Genomic DNA, 20835 nt, shown 5'->3' with positions numbered 1-20835 from the left:
TCTTCTTATCCTTGGCAGTTTTTAATATATAATACACTGTATTTTAATTTGTGTCATATATGTTGTTTCTCTCTCCTACTAATATGTAAGCTTTATGAGGGCAGGGATTTGTTGTTGTTGCTGTCATTGTTTTGTTCACTTCTGTACCCCCAGCATTTACAATAGTAGCTGGCACATAGTAAGCAATGAATAGTCCTTGGTTGAATTAAGACAAATAACAATATTATTACTTATAGTAACATTCATTAATCTTTCATTCTCCATCATTTACTTTGCCAAGTGCTTTTAAATCCATATTGCCATTTTTTAAATATGAAAATCATTTAAGATATACATCATTTTATTACAATTACCTTTATTGTGCTAACTCAGATATCAAACGATTTATCAATTGAACTTTGTGGCAACCCTGCGTCGGTGCCATTTTTCTAACAGCATTTTCTCGCTTCATGTCTCTGTGTCACATTTTCATAATTCTCACAATATTTAAAACTTTTCCATTACTATTATATTTGTTATAATGATCATTGATCTTTGATATCACTATTGTAATTGTCTTGGAGCACCATGAACTATGCACATAGAAGACAACAAACTTCATCTGTAAACATTGTGTGTTCTGGCTGCTTCACCAACCAGCCATTCCCATGTCTCTCTCCTTGTCCATGGGCCTCCCTCTTCCCTGAGACTCAATGATACTGCAATCAGGCTGATTAATAACTCTACAGTGGCCTCTAAGTGCTCAAGTGAAAGGAAGAGTCACAAATCTCTCACTTTAAAAGAAAAGCTAGAATTGATTAAGCTGCGTGAGGAAGGCATGACTGAAGCTGAAATGCCAAACTCTGGGCCTCTTGCCCCATTTAGCCCAGGTGTGACTGCAAAGAGAAGATCTGGAAGGAAATTAAAAGTGCTACTTCAGGGAACACACCAAATGTAGCAAGAGAACGAGAATTAGAAGTGGAGCCTGGAGATGGGACTGAATTGCTGCAATCTCATAACAAAACTTTTAACAAATGGAGAGTTGATTTTAGAGATGAGCAAAGAAAATGGTTTTTGAGATGGGATCTACTGCTAGTGAAGATGCTATGAAGATTGTTGAAATGACAACAGAAGATTTAGACTATTACATAAACTTAGTTGATAAAGCAGCCGCAGGGTTTGAGAAAATCAACTCCAATTTTGAAATTTCTACTGTGGATAAATTGCCATCAAACAATAGCACATGCTGTAGAGAAATCATCTGTAAGAGGAAGAGTCAATTGATGGAGCAAACATCATTGTTGTTTTATTTTAAGAAGTTGCCACAGTCACCCCAGCCTTCCGCCGCCACCACCCTGTGCAGTCAGCAGCTTCGATATCAAGGCAAGGTCCTCTGCCAGCAAAAAACTACAACTTGCTGAAGGCTCAGATGATGGTTAGCATTGCTTAGCAATAAAGTATTTTTTTTTTAAGTTAAGGTATGTACATTGTTCTTTAGACGTAAAGCTATTGCACACTTAATAGACTACATTATAGTGTAAACAAAAATTTTATGTGCACTGGAAAACCAAAGAGTAGTGTGACTCACTTTATTGTGACATTCACAGAATAAAGTGAATATGGGTCTGGAACCAAACCCCCTGTATCTCTGAGGTATGCCTATATGTCCATTTAGTGAAAAAACAGAAATCTAAGGCGTAGAGAACTATTATTTGTCCACAGTCAGATCTCTTTTAAATGATTACTTATCTCATTGTATTATAATGAGACATTTATGTTGTTGCAGTATTCTATCAGCTCTAAGATTCTCATGATGTCACCTTTTAATATTTCACAAGGTGGAATGTGCCTAGCTATTGAAGGCATGTGAGAGTTTGTCAGTGCTTTTTATTTTTCTAAGTGATACACAGAATAGTTGATGCTGTACCTTCCACAAAATACAGTATATCAAAACTTCCTTCAGTAAGTCTCTTTGCTTCATTTTTGAATCCTTGATGCCCAGCACAAAGTATAATAGAAGATAAACACCAGTAAATTTATATTGAATGAGTAGATATGGTTAGCACATTTCCTCTTTCTATTTCCTATGTCCTATCTTCATTAGCTTTTATAAAGTCTATTAGAGACGGCCTTCTAAGGAAAGGAACATATCTATCCTCAACATTTTATTCCCAATACAATGCCTGGAACACAGTAGTTGATTAATAAGTATGGATGGAATGAAATAATCTTGTAATTTTCAGAGCTGAGCTCTCTTATGTGCAAATAATCTATGCCACAGTTATTTGTTTTTAAAAAATGATTTCAAACCTGTGTGAATTTACAGAATTCACTTTACCTCTCTGTACCTCAATTATGTATGTAAAGCATTAGCATACTTTGTGATACATAATATAGGTATGAGAAAAGCCAGCTATTATTTCATATTATTGTTTGCTGATTAGTTATTGCCAGTTTACATGCTGAATGATGTATTAAGTGTTCTGGATTCTATGGGGTTTTCTAAACTGGTCCTGAATCCTTACTTCTGGAGATTAGAAATGGCGTAAACAAAGAAATGACCTCAAAGAGGATTACATTTCTCCCCTCTCGTCAGCTCTTTCTTGCAGATCAAGTTGAGTTTCTCAAGATTCTGTTCAAGTCAGTGTGATTAAGTATGGGAGTCTCTGTAACAGTACCTAAGTTATTTCTATATTTTTAACCTTTGAAAAATTACTGAATCTCTTGATACTTCAGTATTACCATCTCTAAAATGAGGATAATTAGTAGTACCTTCTCACAGATTTGTTGTCAGAATTAAATGGGCCAATTCCTATAAAGTGCTCAGAATAGTCCCTAGTCCATAATAAGTGGTCGTTAAGTACCTAAGAGATCTGGGCTGCAGCAATACCATTAAAATCATATGTGAGCAGTGTTTGGGACAGATTAATTTCCAAATTCACCATGAGATTTTACAGGTGTTCCTGTCATTAAATTTTGCATAAATTTTTAACTACAGCATACAATCCTAATGGAAATGGACTTTTATTATTTGCTAGCTATGTAAGCTTAGAAGAATTACTCAATTTGGTTTCTTTCCTCTCCAAAATGAAGAAGAATGCTTATTCAAAGAATATTAGAAATACTAAATGAGGGCAAATATAGAACACATACAACACAGTTCCTGGCATGATGGGAGCCAAATATGTCTCAGATAACTTTAATAAGATTCCCCCAAATTCTAATTTTAGCTTATAAATTTACATGATGAGGCCACTGTAAGTGCAGGTTTATTAGAACAAATAATTCCCTCTGTTTATAATGAGGATAATATCCTGTGATAGGATCAGAATATATAAATGGCTCAAATTACAGAAAGATACTTTCACATGGCTAGTAATGTGGAATTTTCACTACCTCAAGAGTCCATAAAGCCAAGTACTATAAATGCCTTTGTAAAATGATTATATAATTTTTATGACTGGTAATATTAATGTTAAAAAACTATATGTAAATCAAATCTGCTGCCACCAACTGATATCCATGGGGGACAGGAAGAATCCCTTCTACCCAGTTCCCTGGCCCAAGTAGCCAAAAGCTACTTTCAGCATTGTTTTGATTTTAGTTTTCTTGTTTCCTCTATCAGGCCCTTGGGAAGATTTATTGAATAATTGACCTTGGGCTTAAATAAATACTTGGAGGATGGGGAGAAGGAAATGCTTTTGTAATCAGCCAAAATATTGTATGTTGGAATAAGATCAAAACAAAATAAAGGTTTCTAAACGGAAAATCACAAGGGAGGTACATGTGTTAGAAAGGAAAAAAAAGAAAAAAAAAAAATAAGTGAAAGAGAATCAAGAAGAAAGTCCATGCACTTTATGAGAAGAGGGTAAACAATTATTGTGAAGTTTATCCTATTTCATCTTGTTTTAGTTTTTGAATTTTTTAGAATGCCTCTATTAGTCTGCTAGGGCTGCCATAACAAAAATACCATAGACTATGGAGCTTAAACAGCAGAAATTCATTTATCTGGCAGCTAAAAGTCCAAGGTCAAGGTGCTGGCAGATTGGTTTCTCCTGAGGACCCTCTCCTTGACTTGCAAACAGTAGCCTTCTCACTGTGCCCTCCCGAAGCCTCTGCTCTGTCTTTGTTCATAGATTCCTGGTAACTCTTCCTCTTCGTATAAGGATACAAGTCCTATTGGGTTAGGTCCCCACACTTAAGACCTCCTTGAAATCTTAACTACCTCTTTAAAGTTCCTATCTCCAAATACAGTCACACGTGGGTCAGGGCTTATACATATGGATTTTTGGTGAAAAATAACAAGGCCCATCCCAGATAATAAATATGTTTTGTGCTCAAGGATAATAGTGTTTCATTACCATTACTTTCTTTTATGGAAGACCTGTAGAATGTGTGACATAATTCAGAATACGATTTTTCTCTGTCTTGATATCATTTCTTTAATTGTAAATTTATAAAGTTGACTTTGTAATGATAGCTCTGTCTAACTCAATTTAGAAATTACCTGAAAAGTTAGTAGTCAGGTCTGTGAGCCCTACCCACTGGTTCCAGGGCACTATTGAAGCCTCTGTTACTGTTTTCAAATAGTAGTTCAAAAGTGAAGCAGACTAGGATCCAAAGATGCCACGACTGTAGATCAGAATTTGAAAAGGAATCCAGGGCATCTTCAGAAATTGCAGTTTAAAATTCCAATGTCTTAGGCAAATTCTGTTTGGAGTGGTAATGCCTTGTGCTCAGTGGCTGTGTGACCTTGTGAAATTACTTAATCCTCCCATGCCCCAGTCTCTCACTTTCCCACCTTCTCCCTGTGAAGGCAACGACCAGGCCTTGCTCTCTGACAGTGCTCCCAAGAGGCTAGTCCAGCGTCTGACTTGGCCTTAAGGAGCTTCCCAGCCAGAGGAGATAAAATGCAGAATGAAACTGTTAGAGAAACAGCAGGATCACTGCATCATGTTCCCAGCTACATTGCCTGAGTCTCTGTGTCCCAGCAAAGAGAGCAAAGAAAAGACCAGGGCATCACCACACTCACTCAGTTGCCCTGCAGAGAGAGAGCTGCTCCAAACAGCAGGCTGACTGCCCCCCAGAATACCATTATGATGGCCTTGTATGAAAAACACAGAATATGGAATCTGGGGACACTTGTTTATGTACTACATGTATGATTACGATGCACTTACCATTTGAACTGCCCTGGCTGGTTTGGCTCAGTGGATTGAGCGTCGGCCTGCGAGCTAAGTGTCGCTGGTTCGATCTTCCAGTCAGGGCACATCAGAGAAGGAAAACTCTGACTCCAAAAAACCTCCGCTGCCTTGCGGCATACCTCTTCAGGGGAAAGGCTAAGGGAGTAAACCCCGACAGAAAATCCGGAGCCGGAGTCCCTAAGGCGGTGTGACGTTGTAGTCAACACCGGCAACTCCTGCGGTGCACCTGAAGCCAAGCTGTATTGATTCCGTCTTTCCCTTGGACCCTTCAGCTGCGAAGAGAGGGGGGGGTCTGCTGCATGGGCAACAGCAGACCCTCCATATCACCCTGCCCAGGCTCTGTAGCTTCAGCTTCACTGGAGAGGACACTCCAGCGTTGATTCAACACGGGAGGAGACAGATACCGTGTCACTCCCGAGTCGGACTGCACAGCCATTCTCGGCGGTGCAGATAGACTCTTAAGAAGCTACACCATCGTCTCTCGAGACGGACGGCTGCCAACAACAACAACCATTTGAACTTACGTTTTCTCATTTATAAAAGTAGGAATTCATAGTTACATTTACTCTGAATATTATTTTAGAATTAAATGAGATAATAAAGGTAAACAAAAACATTGCAAGAGGTAAAACACTATAAAAATGTTGATTATTTTTACTGCTTTTTATTAGTATGCTCTGCAAATGTGCAACCTATAGAAAGTCAAAATGATATTTACTCTTTTCAAGGCTGACTGAAGGAAAAAAATAAGACAAAGCAAAATAAAAGAATAAAATAAGCCATCAGCAATAAATTTCAGGGGACAGTATAATTAGAATTTTCTCTTGGAAACAAGGTTAATTATGAAGGGAAAAATATTAATCGAAGTTTTGTTTAGTTACTTTTAAGACAGTAGTAATCTGTATAATCACAATGACAAAATAATAAGGAAAATTGCATACTTTTGATAAGGTTTTACATGTAAGCAGTCATTCAAACTTTTTTTTTTTTCTTTTACACAGTAAGTTTTCTTTGATATACAAGCACATGGGGCACTTAATACCATATAGTTTCATTACTAGCACTGTCACCAGGTAAGATTCAATATTAGTATACACTCAAAGAGTGTCATATCACTTCTCCCTTCCTGGAAAATAGAGAAACAAACTCTCCAGGCATATGATATAGGCTAGATTCTGGCCAGAATGTTGCTATGACTCTTCAGCGCATCTAAATCTTTATCGCAGTATCTAGCAATAGCACAAGTTCTTTCTGGGGCACTGGTGACAACTTGTATATCACTGGTACTTATTCTGCCTAAAGCTGGTGTTGAGCAGAGCCCTTGGGAGTCTTACACAGCAGTAGGTGGAAAGGAAGGGATGGGGATCAGGGACAACTTTAACAATTGACTTTTATTCTGCTTAAAGTCAAAAGGAATGATGTGACCCTGCTTGTAGACATCTCTCTGTGGCACAGTTCCAAGGAAGTAAGTCCTATACTGAGCCTTAATATTATTACTATGTCTGTATTAAATGAAGTCCTTGCAGCATATTTCACAACAGATTGAACTTTTAAAAACCTTTTTTTTTTTCTTTTTGTTAGTCAGTGTTATTACTTCATTAAAGTACAGTCAATTTAAATGTGGTTGTTCTAAGATGGAATCATTTTGGGAAAGAGGGGGCTTAGTATCCTCCCTCCTTATTTTCTAAGTTGTCTGATAGTTTTCTTAATGTAGAGTAAAATGCATTTATAAAATAACTTCTCCAGGCCCTGGTCAGGTGACTCAGTTGGTTAGAGCATTGTCCCATGCACCAAAAGGTTTTTCAGGCTTGATTCCTGGTCAGGGCACATACCTAGGTTGTGGGTTCAATCCCCATTTGAGGCGCTAATGGGAAGCAACCAATCAATATTTCTTACCATGATTTCTGTCTATCTGTCTCTCTCTCTTTCTCTCCCTCTCCTTTTCTCTCCCCCTTCATCTTTATCTAAAATCAGCAACAACAACAAAAAACATATCCTCAGATAAGGATTAAAAATAATAATAATAATAATAATAAATAAATAAACTCCCTTCTTTATCCTATCACTGTAGGGACTTTCAGCTACCCCATGTGCTATTTCCTCTATCTTTTCCCTTCTTTTGTGAAATTTCATAACTAGATCCTCTCTTCTTTCTTGCCCTCTCCCTGTTGTTCACCTATCTTGACTGAAAGTTTATTAATTCTTGATCAGACACAAAACTAACAGTTAGGAAATAATCTTGAACACAGTATTTGTGCATGTATAACTCCACCTTGGTAAATTTGAAAAGGCCTCTTGATGGAAATGGCATCCAAGCTAAGCCCCAAAGTATAAATAGTAATTAACCAGATGGAAATGTGGGGAGCAACACTGTAACATATGCAAAGGCCCTGAGGCAGAAGGAACAGGGTACAGTTGGGAAACTACTGTTAGCTTTGTATGGTTTAAGAGTGGAGTTAAAAGATCAAGAAGCATTATAAATGAACTGGAGAAATAGGCTCATGAAGGGGTTTAAGGCTCAGAGAAAAGGAGCCCAGCCTTTGGAAAAAATTGGGCATTGATTTTTCTTTTGTGGTGTTATTGTTAAATATATTTGGTGTGGTGATGTACTCTTTAAAAACCTGAAAACTAGATCACTTAAATATTGCATAATGACTATATATATGTACTCTATGCTAAATGACAGATCTATTCAAAATTGGCCAAGTACAAAGTTATAGCAAACAAAAATTTGATAGTGTCTCATTGCTCTTTTTCTGTGATTTGTGTGATTGAGACAATAGGTCGACAAATCTTTTCCCTGCATGTGAGATTAATCAGAAACTTTCTAAATTTTGAACGTGAGATTATCTAATATAGTTAACTGCTGTAAATCTCTATTTTTACATGAGCAATCAAAATAAGACAAAGAAGAGCTAGAAATGCTTTGTTTGAAACCAAAAACATAGCTCATTATCAATAAGAAATTTACTGTCTGTCAAAAATTAGGTTATTTAAAATGGTCCCTTCAAAAGTACAAATGGGATATGGCATTATTTAAATTAAAGGAAACAGGAAAAATACTTGGAGTTGACTTTTAACTCTTGCCTAACTACTTCATCAAGTAGTATGAAATTAAAAAAGAATTTGTCCATTAGCTAGAAAATTTATGCAAAATATGTGTTTACATCCTAGCAATACCACTGACACTTTTTTAAGACTAATACTTAATATCAATAAAAATAATATTATTCAATTTAGTACTAATGCATTTTATTAATGTCGATATTAATAAATTTCCAGTTGTCATTAAATTTTCTTAATTGTATGTTTTGTTTTTGAAACATTTAATAATTTTAGAAGCATACAATGTTTATATTCATATTTGAACTACATACTTTTAAGAATTCAATTACATTTATTTCAAAATGTTACTGAAATTTATATTTGAATTGTGTTAAATGTTTAGTGTCAGTAATTTTATTTTATGAATTCTGAATTTTTATTTTCCAAAAATAAAGATTGAAACACCAGTATTGACATTTTGCTCTGGTATTGTTTTTATTAGCAAAATGGTTAAGTGCTATTTTCATCCATTGATGATGGTGAGCTGAGCAGATTATGATGATTGAGGAGAGACAAAAATAAAGGAATGAGACAGAATTAATAACACTTGGCAATCTGGGGAATATACATGTTATATATAGAAGAAGAAGAGGGAAAAAAGATACTCTACTTGCTTGTGTGAACTTTGAATAAGTGTATTTATGAACATTACCATTCACATAGAAAGGGAACACCAAAGAAAGAGGAGGAAAGCTGAGAAAAGGGAGAAGAAACGAAAGAACAAGCAAGAAGACAAATAACAAATAGCATTATTTAGAAAATTGTACAATTTCAGTGAATCACTGTTCAGGAAATTCATGCCCACTTCCCCCTGCCATCTCTATACTGTTTTTGGAAGCTTTATATACATCAAATACACTGTGAAGGATTTGGCACCTCTTCTGGGATATCCGAATCAAGTTGAGGACGGGTTAAAGAAAGCAGGCAATGAATAACAAACATCAGGAAGCTCACTACAAGATTCCTCTCAGTTCCTTAAACCTGAGCTACTTTGAGTCTGGCTGAAGTCAGTGCCCCTGAGACTTCCTGCCAGTCAGTGAGGAGCACTGTAGTAGTTTCTGATCTTACAGTGAGGAATGCAGTGTATGTATGTGTATACTCTTGCATTCTTATGATGAGAATATGAATATATTTTCCCAGAAAGATGATTCAGTACTGTTATTACTTCCATAATATGGGTTGGACATTTCTTTGAATACATTCGTCGGCAGCCGTCCGTCTCGAGAGACGATGGTGTAGCCTCTTAAGAGTCCATCTGCACCGCCGAGAATGGCTGTGCAGTCCGACTTGGGAGTGACATGGTAGTATCTCTCTCCTCCCGTGTTGAATCGACATCTTGCGATGACGCTGAAGCTACAGAGCCTGGGCAGGGTAATATGGAGGGTCTGCTGTTGCCCATGCAGCAGACCCCCCCTCTCTTCGCAGCTGAAGGGTCCAAGGGAAAGACGGAGTCGATACAGCTTGGGTTCAGGTGCGCCGCAGGAGTTGCCGGTGTTGACTACAACGTCAAACCGCCTTAGGGACTCCGGCTCCGGATTTTCTGTCGGGGTTTACTCCCTTAGCCTTTCCCCTGAAGAGGTATGCCGCAAGGCAGCGGAGGTTTTTTGGAGTCAGAGTTTTCCTTCTCTGATGTACCCTGACTGGAAGATCGAACCAGCGACACTTAGCTCGCAGGCCGACGCTCAATCCACTGAGCTAAACCAGCCAGGGCTTTTGAATACATTATTGGTTTAATAACCTGTACTGTCTCATCAAGGTACATAATTACTTTTCTGTGGAACCTGAAACACATATTCCCATTTTTTAAATAATCTTAGGAAATAATTTATGGACATAACTAATTGGAAACTACTTACACTTTACATTAGTAAATGTCGAGTTTGGCAGTTTTGATAACATAGATCAGTTATAAGAGCTTCAGGGTAGATCATCAAGCTACTCTAATTTGTGTTAAGGAGACTAACTATAGTTGCATTTTACTTTTAAGTTTATGAGCACTTTAATTTCTAATTTTTTGCCTCCCCCACCTATTTTTTGTACCTTTAGATACTCATATTATACTTAATGTGAAAAGAAGATTATATATGCTTTCTCTCTTTCTATACCAAGTTTGAAAATTCTAAGAGAGGGCTTTGAATGTTAATCCTATAATTATGTAAAAGGCAGGAAGCATTAAGAAGCTTACTGCAGAGATGAACTGTGTTGTAATTTGTTTTCTGTGATTTGAGTTGAGAAGAACCATAAACAAAGTTATGGTAGGTATTGGTCAAATGACTGTCCTGGTACTTAAGCTCCATGCTGATATCTGGGTATTGACTTATTTTTCCCATGTTTAAGACACTGAACTGTCAAATAAAAATGGTGTCTAAAGTATTAGGAACCTTGGCTGGTATGGCTCAGTGAGTTGAGTGTTGGCCTGTGAACCACAGGGTCACCGGTTTGATTCCTGGTCAGTGCACATGCCTGGGGTGCAAGCCAGGTCCCCAGTGCGGGGAGCGTAAGAGGCAACCATACATTGATGTTTCTCTCCCTCTCTTTCTCCCACCCTTCCCTTTCTCTGGAAATAAATTTTAAAAATATTGTTTAAAAAAACCTATTAGGACATTTTGAGGTCCTACAATGAACAAACAATGTAGGAATTTTCTTTTGAATTTTATTCCAGAAATTTCTACCACAGGACCTCTTGGCATGGGAAGCACCACCACCAGTACCACCCTTCGGACCACGACCTGGAGCTCAGGCAGGAGTACCACCCCATCAGTGTCAGGAAGAAGAAACCGGAGCACCAGCACCCCATCTCCAGCTGTGGAAGTACTTGATGACATGACCACACACCTTCCATCAGCATCATCCCAAATCCCAGCTCAGGAAGAGAGCTGTGAGGCTGTGGAAGCCCGAGAAATCATGTGGTTTAAGACTCGCCAAGGACAAGTGGCAAAGCAACCATGCCCTGCAGGAACTATTGGTAAGTCTGTCCTACAGAGAGAGCTAAGCCAAAGTGTTGTTAGGTTGGCTTGCTTTTCTAAAATGTTTTCTTTTCTTTCTTTTTTTTCTTACTTCACATTTAATTAAATTCTGAACTCAGCTGAATGACAATTCAAAGCGATGTATTTTCAGAATTTGAAAATGCATTTTGTAGAGGCAACAGGTGAGAATTTGACGGGAACATGTTGAGATCCCCATGTCGTGCAGTCTCTGGGTGGAGCCACACGTAGGCTGCAGACATCCGGGCTACTCAGGGAGGCAGCTCTTCTGTGGTGCAGCCAGAGAGAAAGCCCTGGAATGCTGGAGGTTGGTGCTCATGCCTGGCACCAGCCACAAATACCAGCTGCAGAAAATGAGGTTAAGCACCTCTCTTTAGAAGACAATTATTAAAACTACCTAAATTTGAATGAACTAGAAGTTTGACTATTCTTTTTACCAGTCATTATAGCTGTCCTTGAATAGGCAAAGGCTTTAACATTGTCGGACTTCATGCAGGCAGAAGCCAAAGTCCCACTTACTCAACATTCACGAAAGAGAGAGCAATCCTGCATTACCTCCAAGGGATAGTTAAGAACTAACCAGCTCTTTGCTCCTTTTATATTGATATGATTTATAATATCCTCAAGTGGTAACCATATTGTTATGTACAATTTTTAAGCCAAAAATAGTTTGATTTTCTTATTGTTACATACATTGATCCTCAAGATACTTTTCTTGATACAATTAATAAAATTTGTATTATTCCATGAAATATGTAAACAAACAAGTACACAATAGATGTCACTAGAGTAGCATTCTTAGAGACTGTATCTTTGAGTGTTATTGATTTGGTAACTTTAAGGAACAGGTTTCTCTTAGAAAAGTTCTAAAGTGGGTATGTCATTCTGAACCCCATGGTATATGAACTGGTGGGAGGGCCAGAGTATATTAGCTTTTACAGGAGAGCATTTATTTTTTTCCAGTGAAGTGTTTAAAACCATTCAGGAATCTACCTTTCCTTTATGAAGGTGGCAGTGTTTAGTTGTAAAGTGTTCTGTGCTAATGGAATCAGAAAACAGTTTGAAACCTTCATGCTTAGCACTGTCCCCTTAGTTCTGGGCCTCAGTTCCTTCCTCACTGATGTTATTACAACCGCCTTCTGCTGTTTGTTGTGAAAGTTAGTGAAATACTTTATTTAAAAGCATCTTGTACTCAGAAATAAGTCATTACTGTTCTATGAAAACTGGGGAAGAGACTTAAAGGAAGCCTTCAGAAGCCCCCCACACCCCCATAACTGCCCATACCCCGAGGTCTTATTTTTGCCTTTCTCCGCGCCTTCTGCTGTACCGTTCGTTGTTCAGGCCCACGCAGCCTCCCACTGGGATCACTGCGACAGCTTCCTCACAAGCTCCACGTCGCTCCCTCAGCTCATCCTCCTCATCCTCCACGAGACTGCCACAGTTAGATTTCTAAAACCTTAATCAGCTCATTTCTCTCATCTGCTTCATGATCTTCATTGATTTTCCAGCAACACACAAGCCAGACAAGGGAGTTTATGATCTGCTTTTGCCTACTTCTCCCACTCTGTTAAACAACTCCCCAAATCAGTACTCTCAGTTCAAAACATTTGAAGTTGCCCAAATGCTACATATTTTTCCTCCATGGCAAATGCTTTTCCCTGCATTGTTTTCCTGAAAAACCTGCAAACTGCTGGAAGACTCAGTTGTGCCCTTGCCTCTGAAAACTCAGGCAATAAGCCCATGAAGACAGGTACCACATCCATCTAATTGATTAAGTTATTCCCCGTACCCAGAATAGTTGCCAGCAAGTGCTTTAAAAATATTGAATGTGTTTGTTGTATTACATTTCTCCATAGCCAGTTGCTGTACATGGTGTTAAAATAGACATTATCTCAGTTTAATGACCTCACTTTTACCTTTGCTCATATTAAAGCATAGAGTGGATATAAAGTCCTTGTAAGAAAAATGGTTTGAATATCTAAAGACCTATTTCTGTCATTATTTTAGGAGTATCAACTTATCTGTGCCTGTCTCCTGATGGAATCTGGGATCCCCAAGGACCAGATCTGAGCAACTGTTCTTCCCCTTGGGTCAATCATATAACACAGAAGGTAAACCTGACAAAAAAAGGTTTGCTAAACCTAGGTCCTGTGTTGATTATCACCGCTGCAAACAAAGTAGTCAAGATTTTTTTTTTTTTAATGTGTAGAAATTCTCTCAGTTTAACTTAAGATTTAATGACAAACTCTGATATTCTGGATATAAGCTAATTCTGGAATTTTGCTGTTCTTAAAGAGCAAATCTATGAACTTCATCTAAGCCAGACAGTATTACTCATGATAATTTTATTATTAATACAATTTCTGTGGTATTATGAACTACAGATATTAAAAAGTCCAAGAAATATTATAAATCAAGCAAGCAACAGCTCCTAGCATACATACATATAGATTTCCCTGTGGAAATAATAATTACAATAAAAATGTCTTCCTTTGGAATCTTAAGCCATTTGATAAATGTTCTGTAACCTAATCATTTATCAATGTTAAAAGTATACACATGTGTGACAGAATTTTGCAGACTCAAATTTGCAGGGCTTATTTGGTTGCAATATGTTGAACATTTTTATTATTAATGCACTGTGGGGCTTTGAATTGATTTCATTACAAACAGACACCAGATGTGCATTTATGCCAAAAGGGCTATGGGATGAATCTTTATTATAGCAATTTGTGTGGATTTATTCACTCCCAAAATGGAGAGTCCTTCTATGGCACATTAGCTATGCTCCGGAATTTCTGAAAGAGATTTTTCCTAAGAAATATTACAAATGATGGCCTTACTAAAAGCCTGTCTGTGCCATTTGCTCTTTCCTCTATTTGTTTTTAACTAGGCTGATCCTCGATAATATACTGTATAATAATCCATAAATATCTACCCAGTAGATTATTTAGCAGATGAGCCATAACTATCTATTTACCCTAAATCATGGAAGAACAGTGGTTATATTAACTCTAGTTACCCTCTTACATATGCATCCCCATCCTTGTTGCTATTCATAATGATCTCCAATTTCAGCACTGTTCCTGCAACAGTTTTTATGTCCTTTGATTTTATTACAATGTAGCTCAGACCCCAGGGCAAATAACTCTTGCTGGATGTGATCAGATTTAGAGATCAGTAGCCTATCTCCTTACATTACTGTCTTTTAAAAAATACTCCATACATACTTAGCCCAGGGGTTAATATTAATTCAGTAATAATTCACCTAGAACGCTGAGTGGTTTTCATGACAATTCCTGAACACGGTTGGACTATTTTATTGCAGGAATTACTGGGTGACTTTAATGATGCTTAATTCTTTTCTTTCCTCTACAGACCTGCTAATCTTATGACAAAAGGGATAATTCCTTGCAAAGACCAGGCAGCTGTTGTTGCCCATTTGATTTATGGATGGGGTGCTTTTGTTCTGTAACAAATATGTTGCATTCTTCCAGAGCATTTCTGTTTCATCCTGTAGAACTACAAAATTATGCTATATTATAATCTTACTAAGATTATAGAATTTAGGCAATTGGAATTTATAATAATACCTTAGCTTGATTACTTAAATGTATGAAATCTTCAAAAGTGTAACAGGAGGCTTTTAGAGTACAACAAATTGGCTTATGTAACTAACCTAAGGTCAGTGTTGGAGCTGGTGTTTTCTCTGGGTCTGCCATTATCAAGACATCATATTTAGTCACCACACTGGCTAAATTTTGACTAGATTATGATTGCCTTTATATCACATGATCACTGACCTAGTCTCTTTCACTTCTTTCTACCCTTTTACCTGGTGTGTCCCTCATAACACTAAATATTTGTGCTACTCATTGAATGTAAATGGCATTTGCCCAAGTTTCTTCCCAAAAGAGAATTAGTATGCAGTGTCCACAAAGTTATTTGTCTGTATTCTCTCTCCCTCTTCCCCAAAGCGCCTTCCTCCAAATCCAACATTTGCTCATTTCCTTCCTCGGTACCAGAGCCCCAACAACAAACAGATGCAACATTGGAGGAGAGTTGTTTGCAGTGGAATTGGGGGAGTGAAGGTGAACTGCAAGGGACATAGGAGGAACCCAGCGCTAAGAACAGGAACAGAGTTGCTCCCAACCCCAGGCCTGTGATTGCTAGATCCAAGGAATGACTAAAAATTGGAGGCAGGGTGTCCTCAAGATGAAAGCTGACCTATAGACAAGAGATAGAGCCCAGTCTCAAGAAACATTTCAGAAACAGATCTAGAGAAATCAATCCTTGACTTCACTTCCCCCCTTGCTCATTCACCTTCCCAGCCTCCCCATTGGCCGAACACAAAGGGAAGCCAGAGAAGAGGGACACTCTTAATAAAGTGCATGTAAGTCTACCTGCTAGGGCAAAGAACCAGACGGAGGAGGGTAGAAAGTGAACTTACCCTTGAACTAGCAAAAGGGAAACACCCAGCATGTCTCAGCTTTTAGCTCCTGTTCTCATACCCTGCCTCTCTTTTCCACCCGCCGTCTCTTCCCTTTCTCCTTTCACTTCCCCTATCCTCCCTCTGCCTTTCCCTTGTCCTCTCCTCTGTCGTCTGCTCTTCCCCCTTTTTCTCTAATGGATTTTTTAATGCCATGTTGGAAAATTAAAATGAAATAGGAATCTTCAATGATTCACTCCTCCCCTCCTTCCCCAACTGTAGTTCTGTGAACTTCAGACTTTTAAATTGAAGGAATGCTTTTTACCCCTATGAAAGCATAGATGAGGAAAGAAAGGAGAGGGCCGTTCTCTTCTTGAAACGGTGTATTCAGTTTCTGCTATGTGAGGAATTGTGGGTGAAGGTACCCTGGAGTATGAGGCACCTCTTTCTGGCTTCATAGTACTTCTGAGGACTTGAAAGGAAAGAACAGCTCTGGGTCACAGTCTGCATCTACACAATGGGGAGGATCATTCATTATTGCTAATATTTGCTCACACATGTCAGGCATTGTAGACAGGAAGTATACTTTAATAAGTGGACCAAGATGCTTACTTTCATTGGAAAGAGCAAATGTTTATAATTTCACTTTTGCTAAGAAATGAGTTACTTTTTTTCCCCCATAGTCAGGCCAAGAGGAAGAAAACAGGCAAATAATTTTGATGGCTTCTGACTCACAAATGAATTCAGGCCACTTTTATGCTGGTGACATTATAAATTAAATGTTGAGTGGTAATCGCGAGCAGATTACATTTCACTAGAGAAAAATGTAAGCCTTTAAAAATCAGAATATCATGGAGAAATTTATTATACACAAACTAGCCAGAATACTTTCAGAATGATGAAATTAAATAAAAACCATAACGTATTACAAAGAGGGAAAGGCAAAAATTGTACACAATGGGACCTTTACCTCAGCAACAATCGAGGGGAAAAGGGAGGGAGAGAGGGAGAAAGACTAGTAGGGTAATGGATAGACAGATGGTAGGATGGACAGAAGGAAAGGTAGGTAAAAACAAGTGGATGGATAGAAAGATAGATACATCTCCATATTAATGCTTTACAAGTATTCTTGAGTTTTTATTGAAAACCAACAAATTAATTCAGAGCTCTGTGTTCTCAAACATATGTGGCAAATATCCTCTTTTCTCACCTTTCTTAATGACTGCGTACCAAAATGATGGTCTCTGGTTTCAGCTTGATTTCTTGCTTAGATTCAAATTTTCAAAAAAGAAAATTTTATCAGTTTATCTGATTTGGATCCCTTTAAAGAGTTTATTGCATTTTACAATCTCTCCACTCTTTTTCAATTTAAAAATCTGAGAGATTACAGTTTTGAATAGGTTCCGTATTTATTTACATGTGAAGTGAGGTGTGCTTCCTACTTCATTACCTGGTCCAACTATTATACAGCAAAGAAATGCCTGAATTGTCACTGGGAAATAGTCTTTCTATTTCTAGTAAACTGAAGTGTCTCTTGTTTGCACACATATTCTGAGGTAAGTAAGGATCTCCCTGCAAATTTAGAAGCAGGGTGTGCAGATCTAGAAAATGTTGTTGCTATTTTACAATATAAAGTAAGCCAGTTATTTGGCCTGGAGGACTAGGCTGAATCCCGTTACCTAAATTTTAATTACCCCATTCTTTTAATCTCATAGATCTAATATGAAGTGAGAGTAAATTGCTTTTTAATTTTATCAGAGCATGGTAGGGTTTTCAAGACTTCAGACTTATTTTAATCTTTTTTTCATTTGTAAAAAAGAAGCAGTTAATTGTTTACATACCTACTTGACTCAGATTTATAGCAAAATAGGTAGATATTTCAGTGAAACAGTAGCCATGTACTTAAACACTGGGAGTAAATCCTTCATGAATTGTTTCGGCACCTGATTAATGTTGGATGTAATAAATCTCATCAAATGTCAAGCTTATTTCAAAGAAAATTGTTTTTACTTCTGTCAAAAGTTGAAATGTAAATAATATCCATCTCTGACATTATGATTATCCTTAACTACAGCTGCAGGGTTTCCCCCTCACCTATATAAGTCCTAGCCATAACCCCACCATTTCAATATAAGCACTAATTTAATTTACTAATCCTCCAAAACCCACACAATTTCTCAGTGTGCATGTGCTTATTTTTCAGAAATAAGTTTAGTAGAATTTAGTAAAAATATTAGAGATAAACATTTTAATGAGGTCTGTTAGCTGGGATATGTAGGATAACTTTATTTCAATCTTGCCTCTTTGCAGAGAAGACTTGAGGTGGGTGAAAGATATGTATGTATTTTTGCATAGAAATAAGATCATTGTCATCATGATAACAGTGAGAGAAATAAATAGGAATATCAGAAAGGCGGGAGAGTAGCTTCAGATGCTAGTGCATAGGAGATAGTCAGAAACGTCTGGTCTGGAAAGGCACCCTTGAACCGAGCCGTGAATGCGGAGGTCTCGGTGGCTATGGGCACACCATTGACTCATGGAAACAAGAAGTTGGGCATGGCTCTTGGTGCCTGCCGTCCCTTCGCATTCCACATCCCATCAGACAGTCGGCCTGTCCAAGAACTTCAGAATCGCTCCAAGCCAGGCCCCTTTCGCCGCTACTACTGTAATCCACCGCGGCTCCTGCTGTGGCCTCCCAGCAGGCCTCCTTTCATTTACTCCCTGAACCCTGGAACTCTGCGGTTTTCAACCTTTTTCATCTCATGGCACACATAAACTAATTACTCAAATTCTGCAACACACCAAAAGATGTACTATATTTGTTTGCTGATCTAATAAAAAACATAGGTATACATTTGATTCATTCACACCGGACAGCTATTGTTGTGTTGGCTGTTGTCATTCTTTTATTTGACAGTCTAAAGGAAAAGAGGCCACTGCCTCTGACTAAATAGTCAGGTATTGCATGTTTTAAAAATTCCTGCGGCACACGGGTGTGCCACAGCCAGCCGGTTGGAAATCACTGCTCTCCTTCTCCTGAGGTTTATGTCAAGCGCAAATCTGACTAGGCCACTCCTAGGCAGACACTTCAGTACCTTACCTTGTTCTTCACACAATTCTCAAAATCTTCATAATGACTTCCCAAGGCGGGCTGCTTAACCCCCTCCTTGCTCAGCTCCCCAGCTGCTCACGCCTCGGTTGCAGTGCCTGTTCCCCTAAAAGCTGCCCTCTCTGTACTTGGAGGCCCCCTCCCTCGTCTCAACCCAATTTTGTCTTTCTTTAGAGAAGCACCTCCTAAATTATTCCCTAACTTCAAACACTAGGTTAAAATGCCCTTCAACTGAGATTCTGTATTGCACTCCATAAAACTGAAATTAAGTAGTTCTGCAGTTAATATAATAACAACACTTTTCCTCGCTGTTGTGGTTATTGGAAACCACTTTGTATCCTATTAGAAATTATGGATAGCACAATTCTATTAGAAATTCGAATTTGGTTAAAGAGCAAGTGAACATATAGACAGAATAAATAATTATTGATATTAAAGGTAGAAATGGAGATATCCATCCTTTTTTTTTTTTTTTAAACTGGATATAATATATACTTACTACATACATTACACAACTTAAGCTAAGTAGGTAGGTATTGATACTGAATTCTGAAGATTAAAAAAAGGTCTTTTTCTTTCTGTTGTGCCAATAGTACCCTGTCTTCCCAAACCATGCTTAGTCTGGAGTTTACCTTTTACATAGCTTCCTCTTGGTTTCCTCCCCGCCAGCCCACAGCAGTATTCTATCTTATCTGGTCACTTCAACTTTTAGTCTTCACTGGTTGCTACCTTCTGTTGCTTTCCTACCCCATTTCCAGGTGTTTATTACCCCTGTGCTGTATTTTCATAATACTCCATGTATACTTTTGTTATTAAAAAATTGTATTACTGAATTAATATTATTTGCCTTTATACCCATCATGCTCTTCCCCAATCCCAACTGGTAGAATGTGAGCTTCTTGAGTGCAAAAGCTGTGTAACAGCTTTTATTTAGTCAAGGAATAACAAGTGTCCAGATGATTATTGAGTGACTGAAAGATTGTTACTATGATTTTTTCAGTTATAAAGGGAAAAGGGATCAGAATGGTTATATTGGTTTTTATTTTACTTTAAAAAAATGCTTCTCATATTTTTTATTATAAACATTTTTATAACTCATTTGTACTTTAGTGATTTTATTTTAGAACTTTCTTATTGATGCGTATTGAGTTTCAGAGTTCTTTTGCAAAGTTAATTAGAGTTATTCTTCATAAATAAATACTTCTTGAATGCTAACATGTAGCTATGATTTTTAAGATAATACACTAGTGATTTTCATATTGACTCACTTTTTATCTGCTGTGGATACATTCATAGTCAGCCTCATCATCTTTTATGTTGTGAACAATTATATTTTAACTTTTTAGTCACTTACATTTTCAACTTTTTTATTAATGTATATAAATAAATTTAAAGTTTTGCATAAAGGAATTACATAGGCCTTATTTTCCAGCTTATCATGTCTACCTGCTTTTGTAATAAGTAATAATAAAAACTATGCCTGTATATCTACACAGGGAAAACATGGAATTAGAGTATGAAAATATCGGTGCTATAATTTATTTTTCTCTGTTTGATAAATAATTTGCTTTTCATAATTCTCCCCAATGTAATGAAAGTCAGTGCAGCACTATGTGGTAACTAACAGAAGAAAACAGTGTAATTCCAACAAGAACAACATCAATGATAATAAAACGACTACATAGGAACACAATAATTAACAAAGTAAAACAGTAATAATTCTACAAAATCATTAAACTATTATTTTTATATGTTCTATATTATAAAAAAATACACTAAACTGACAGTTTGCTCTGCATTGGCTGTGCAAATATACAGTAGTGGTTTATGAGGGTGATATACATTTCTACTAATCCTTGTCAACACTTTATGTTACTATATTTTTGAATGTTTTGAGTAAGATTTTTTTATGTACTTGAGGAAATGATTACTAATAATTTAGATGTTCAAATCACTCCAATTTATTCATTTGTTTCTTTAATATTCAGTCTTGCTACAAACATGTGTTGAGCATCCCTGAATAGA

General features: G+C 37.4%; 1 protein-coding gene across 5 annotated transcripts in view; it reads left to right on the top strand.

Annotated features, from left to right (window-relative positions):
• The window catches only part of ADGRL3 (adhesion G protein-coupled receptor L3), a 463877-nt gene that overhangs the window by 305495 nt on the left and 137547 nt on the right, over positions 1-20835 (top strand). For all 5 annotated transcript variants that reach the window (XM_090266824.1, XM_090266822.1, XM_090266821.1 and 2 more), the window contains exons 8-9: positions 10951-11253; positions 13280-13383. In XM_090266824.1, the coding sequence (XP_090122950.1) occupies positions 10951-11253; positions 13280-13383 (407 nt within the window). The remainder of the gene's footprint in view (positions 1-10950; positions 11254-13279; positions 13384-20835) is intronic.

Source organism: Furipterus horrens, unplaced genomic scaffold (genome assembly GCF_987537825.1).
Source record: "Furipterus horrens unplaced genomic scaffold, mFurHor1.1.pri manual_scaffold_2, whole genome shotgun sequence".
In the NCBI taxonomy this organism is placed as follows: domain Eukaryota; kingdom Metazoa; phylum Chordata; class Mammalia; order Chiroptera; family Furipteridae; genus Furipterus; species Furipterus horrens.
This window is presented reverse-complemented; position numbering and strand designations above follow the sequence as displayed.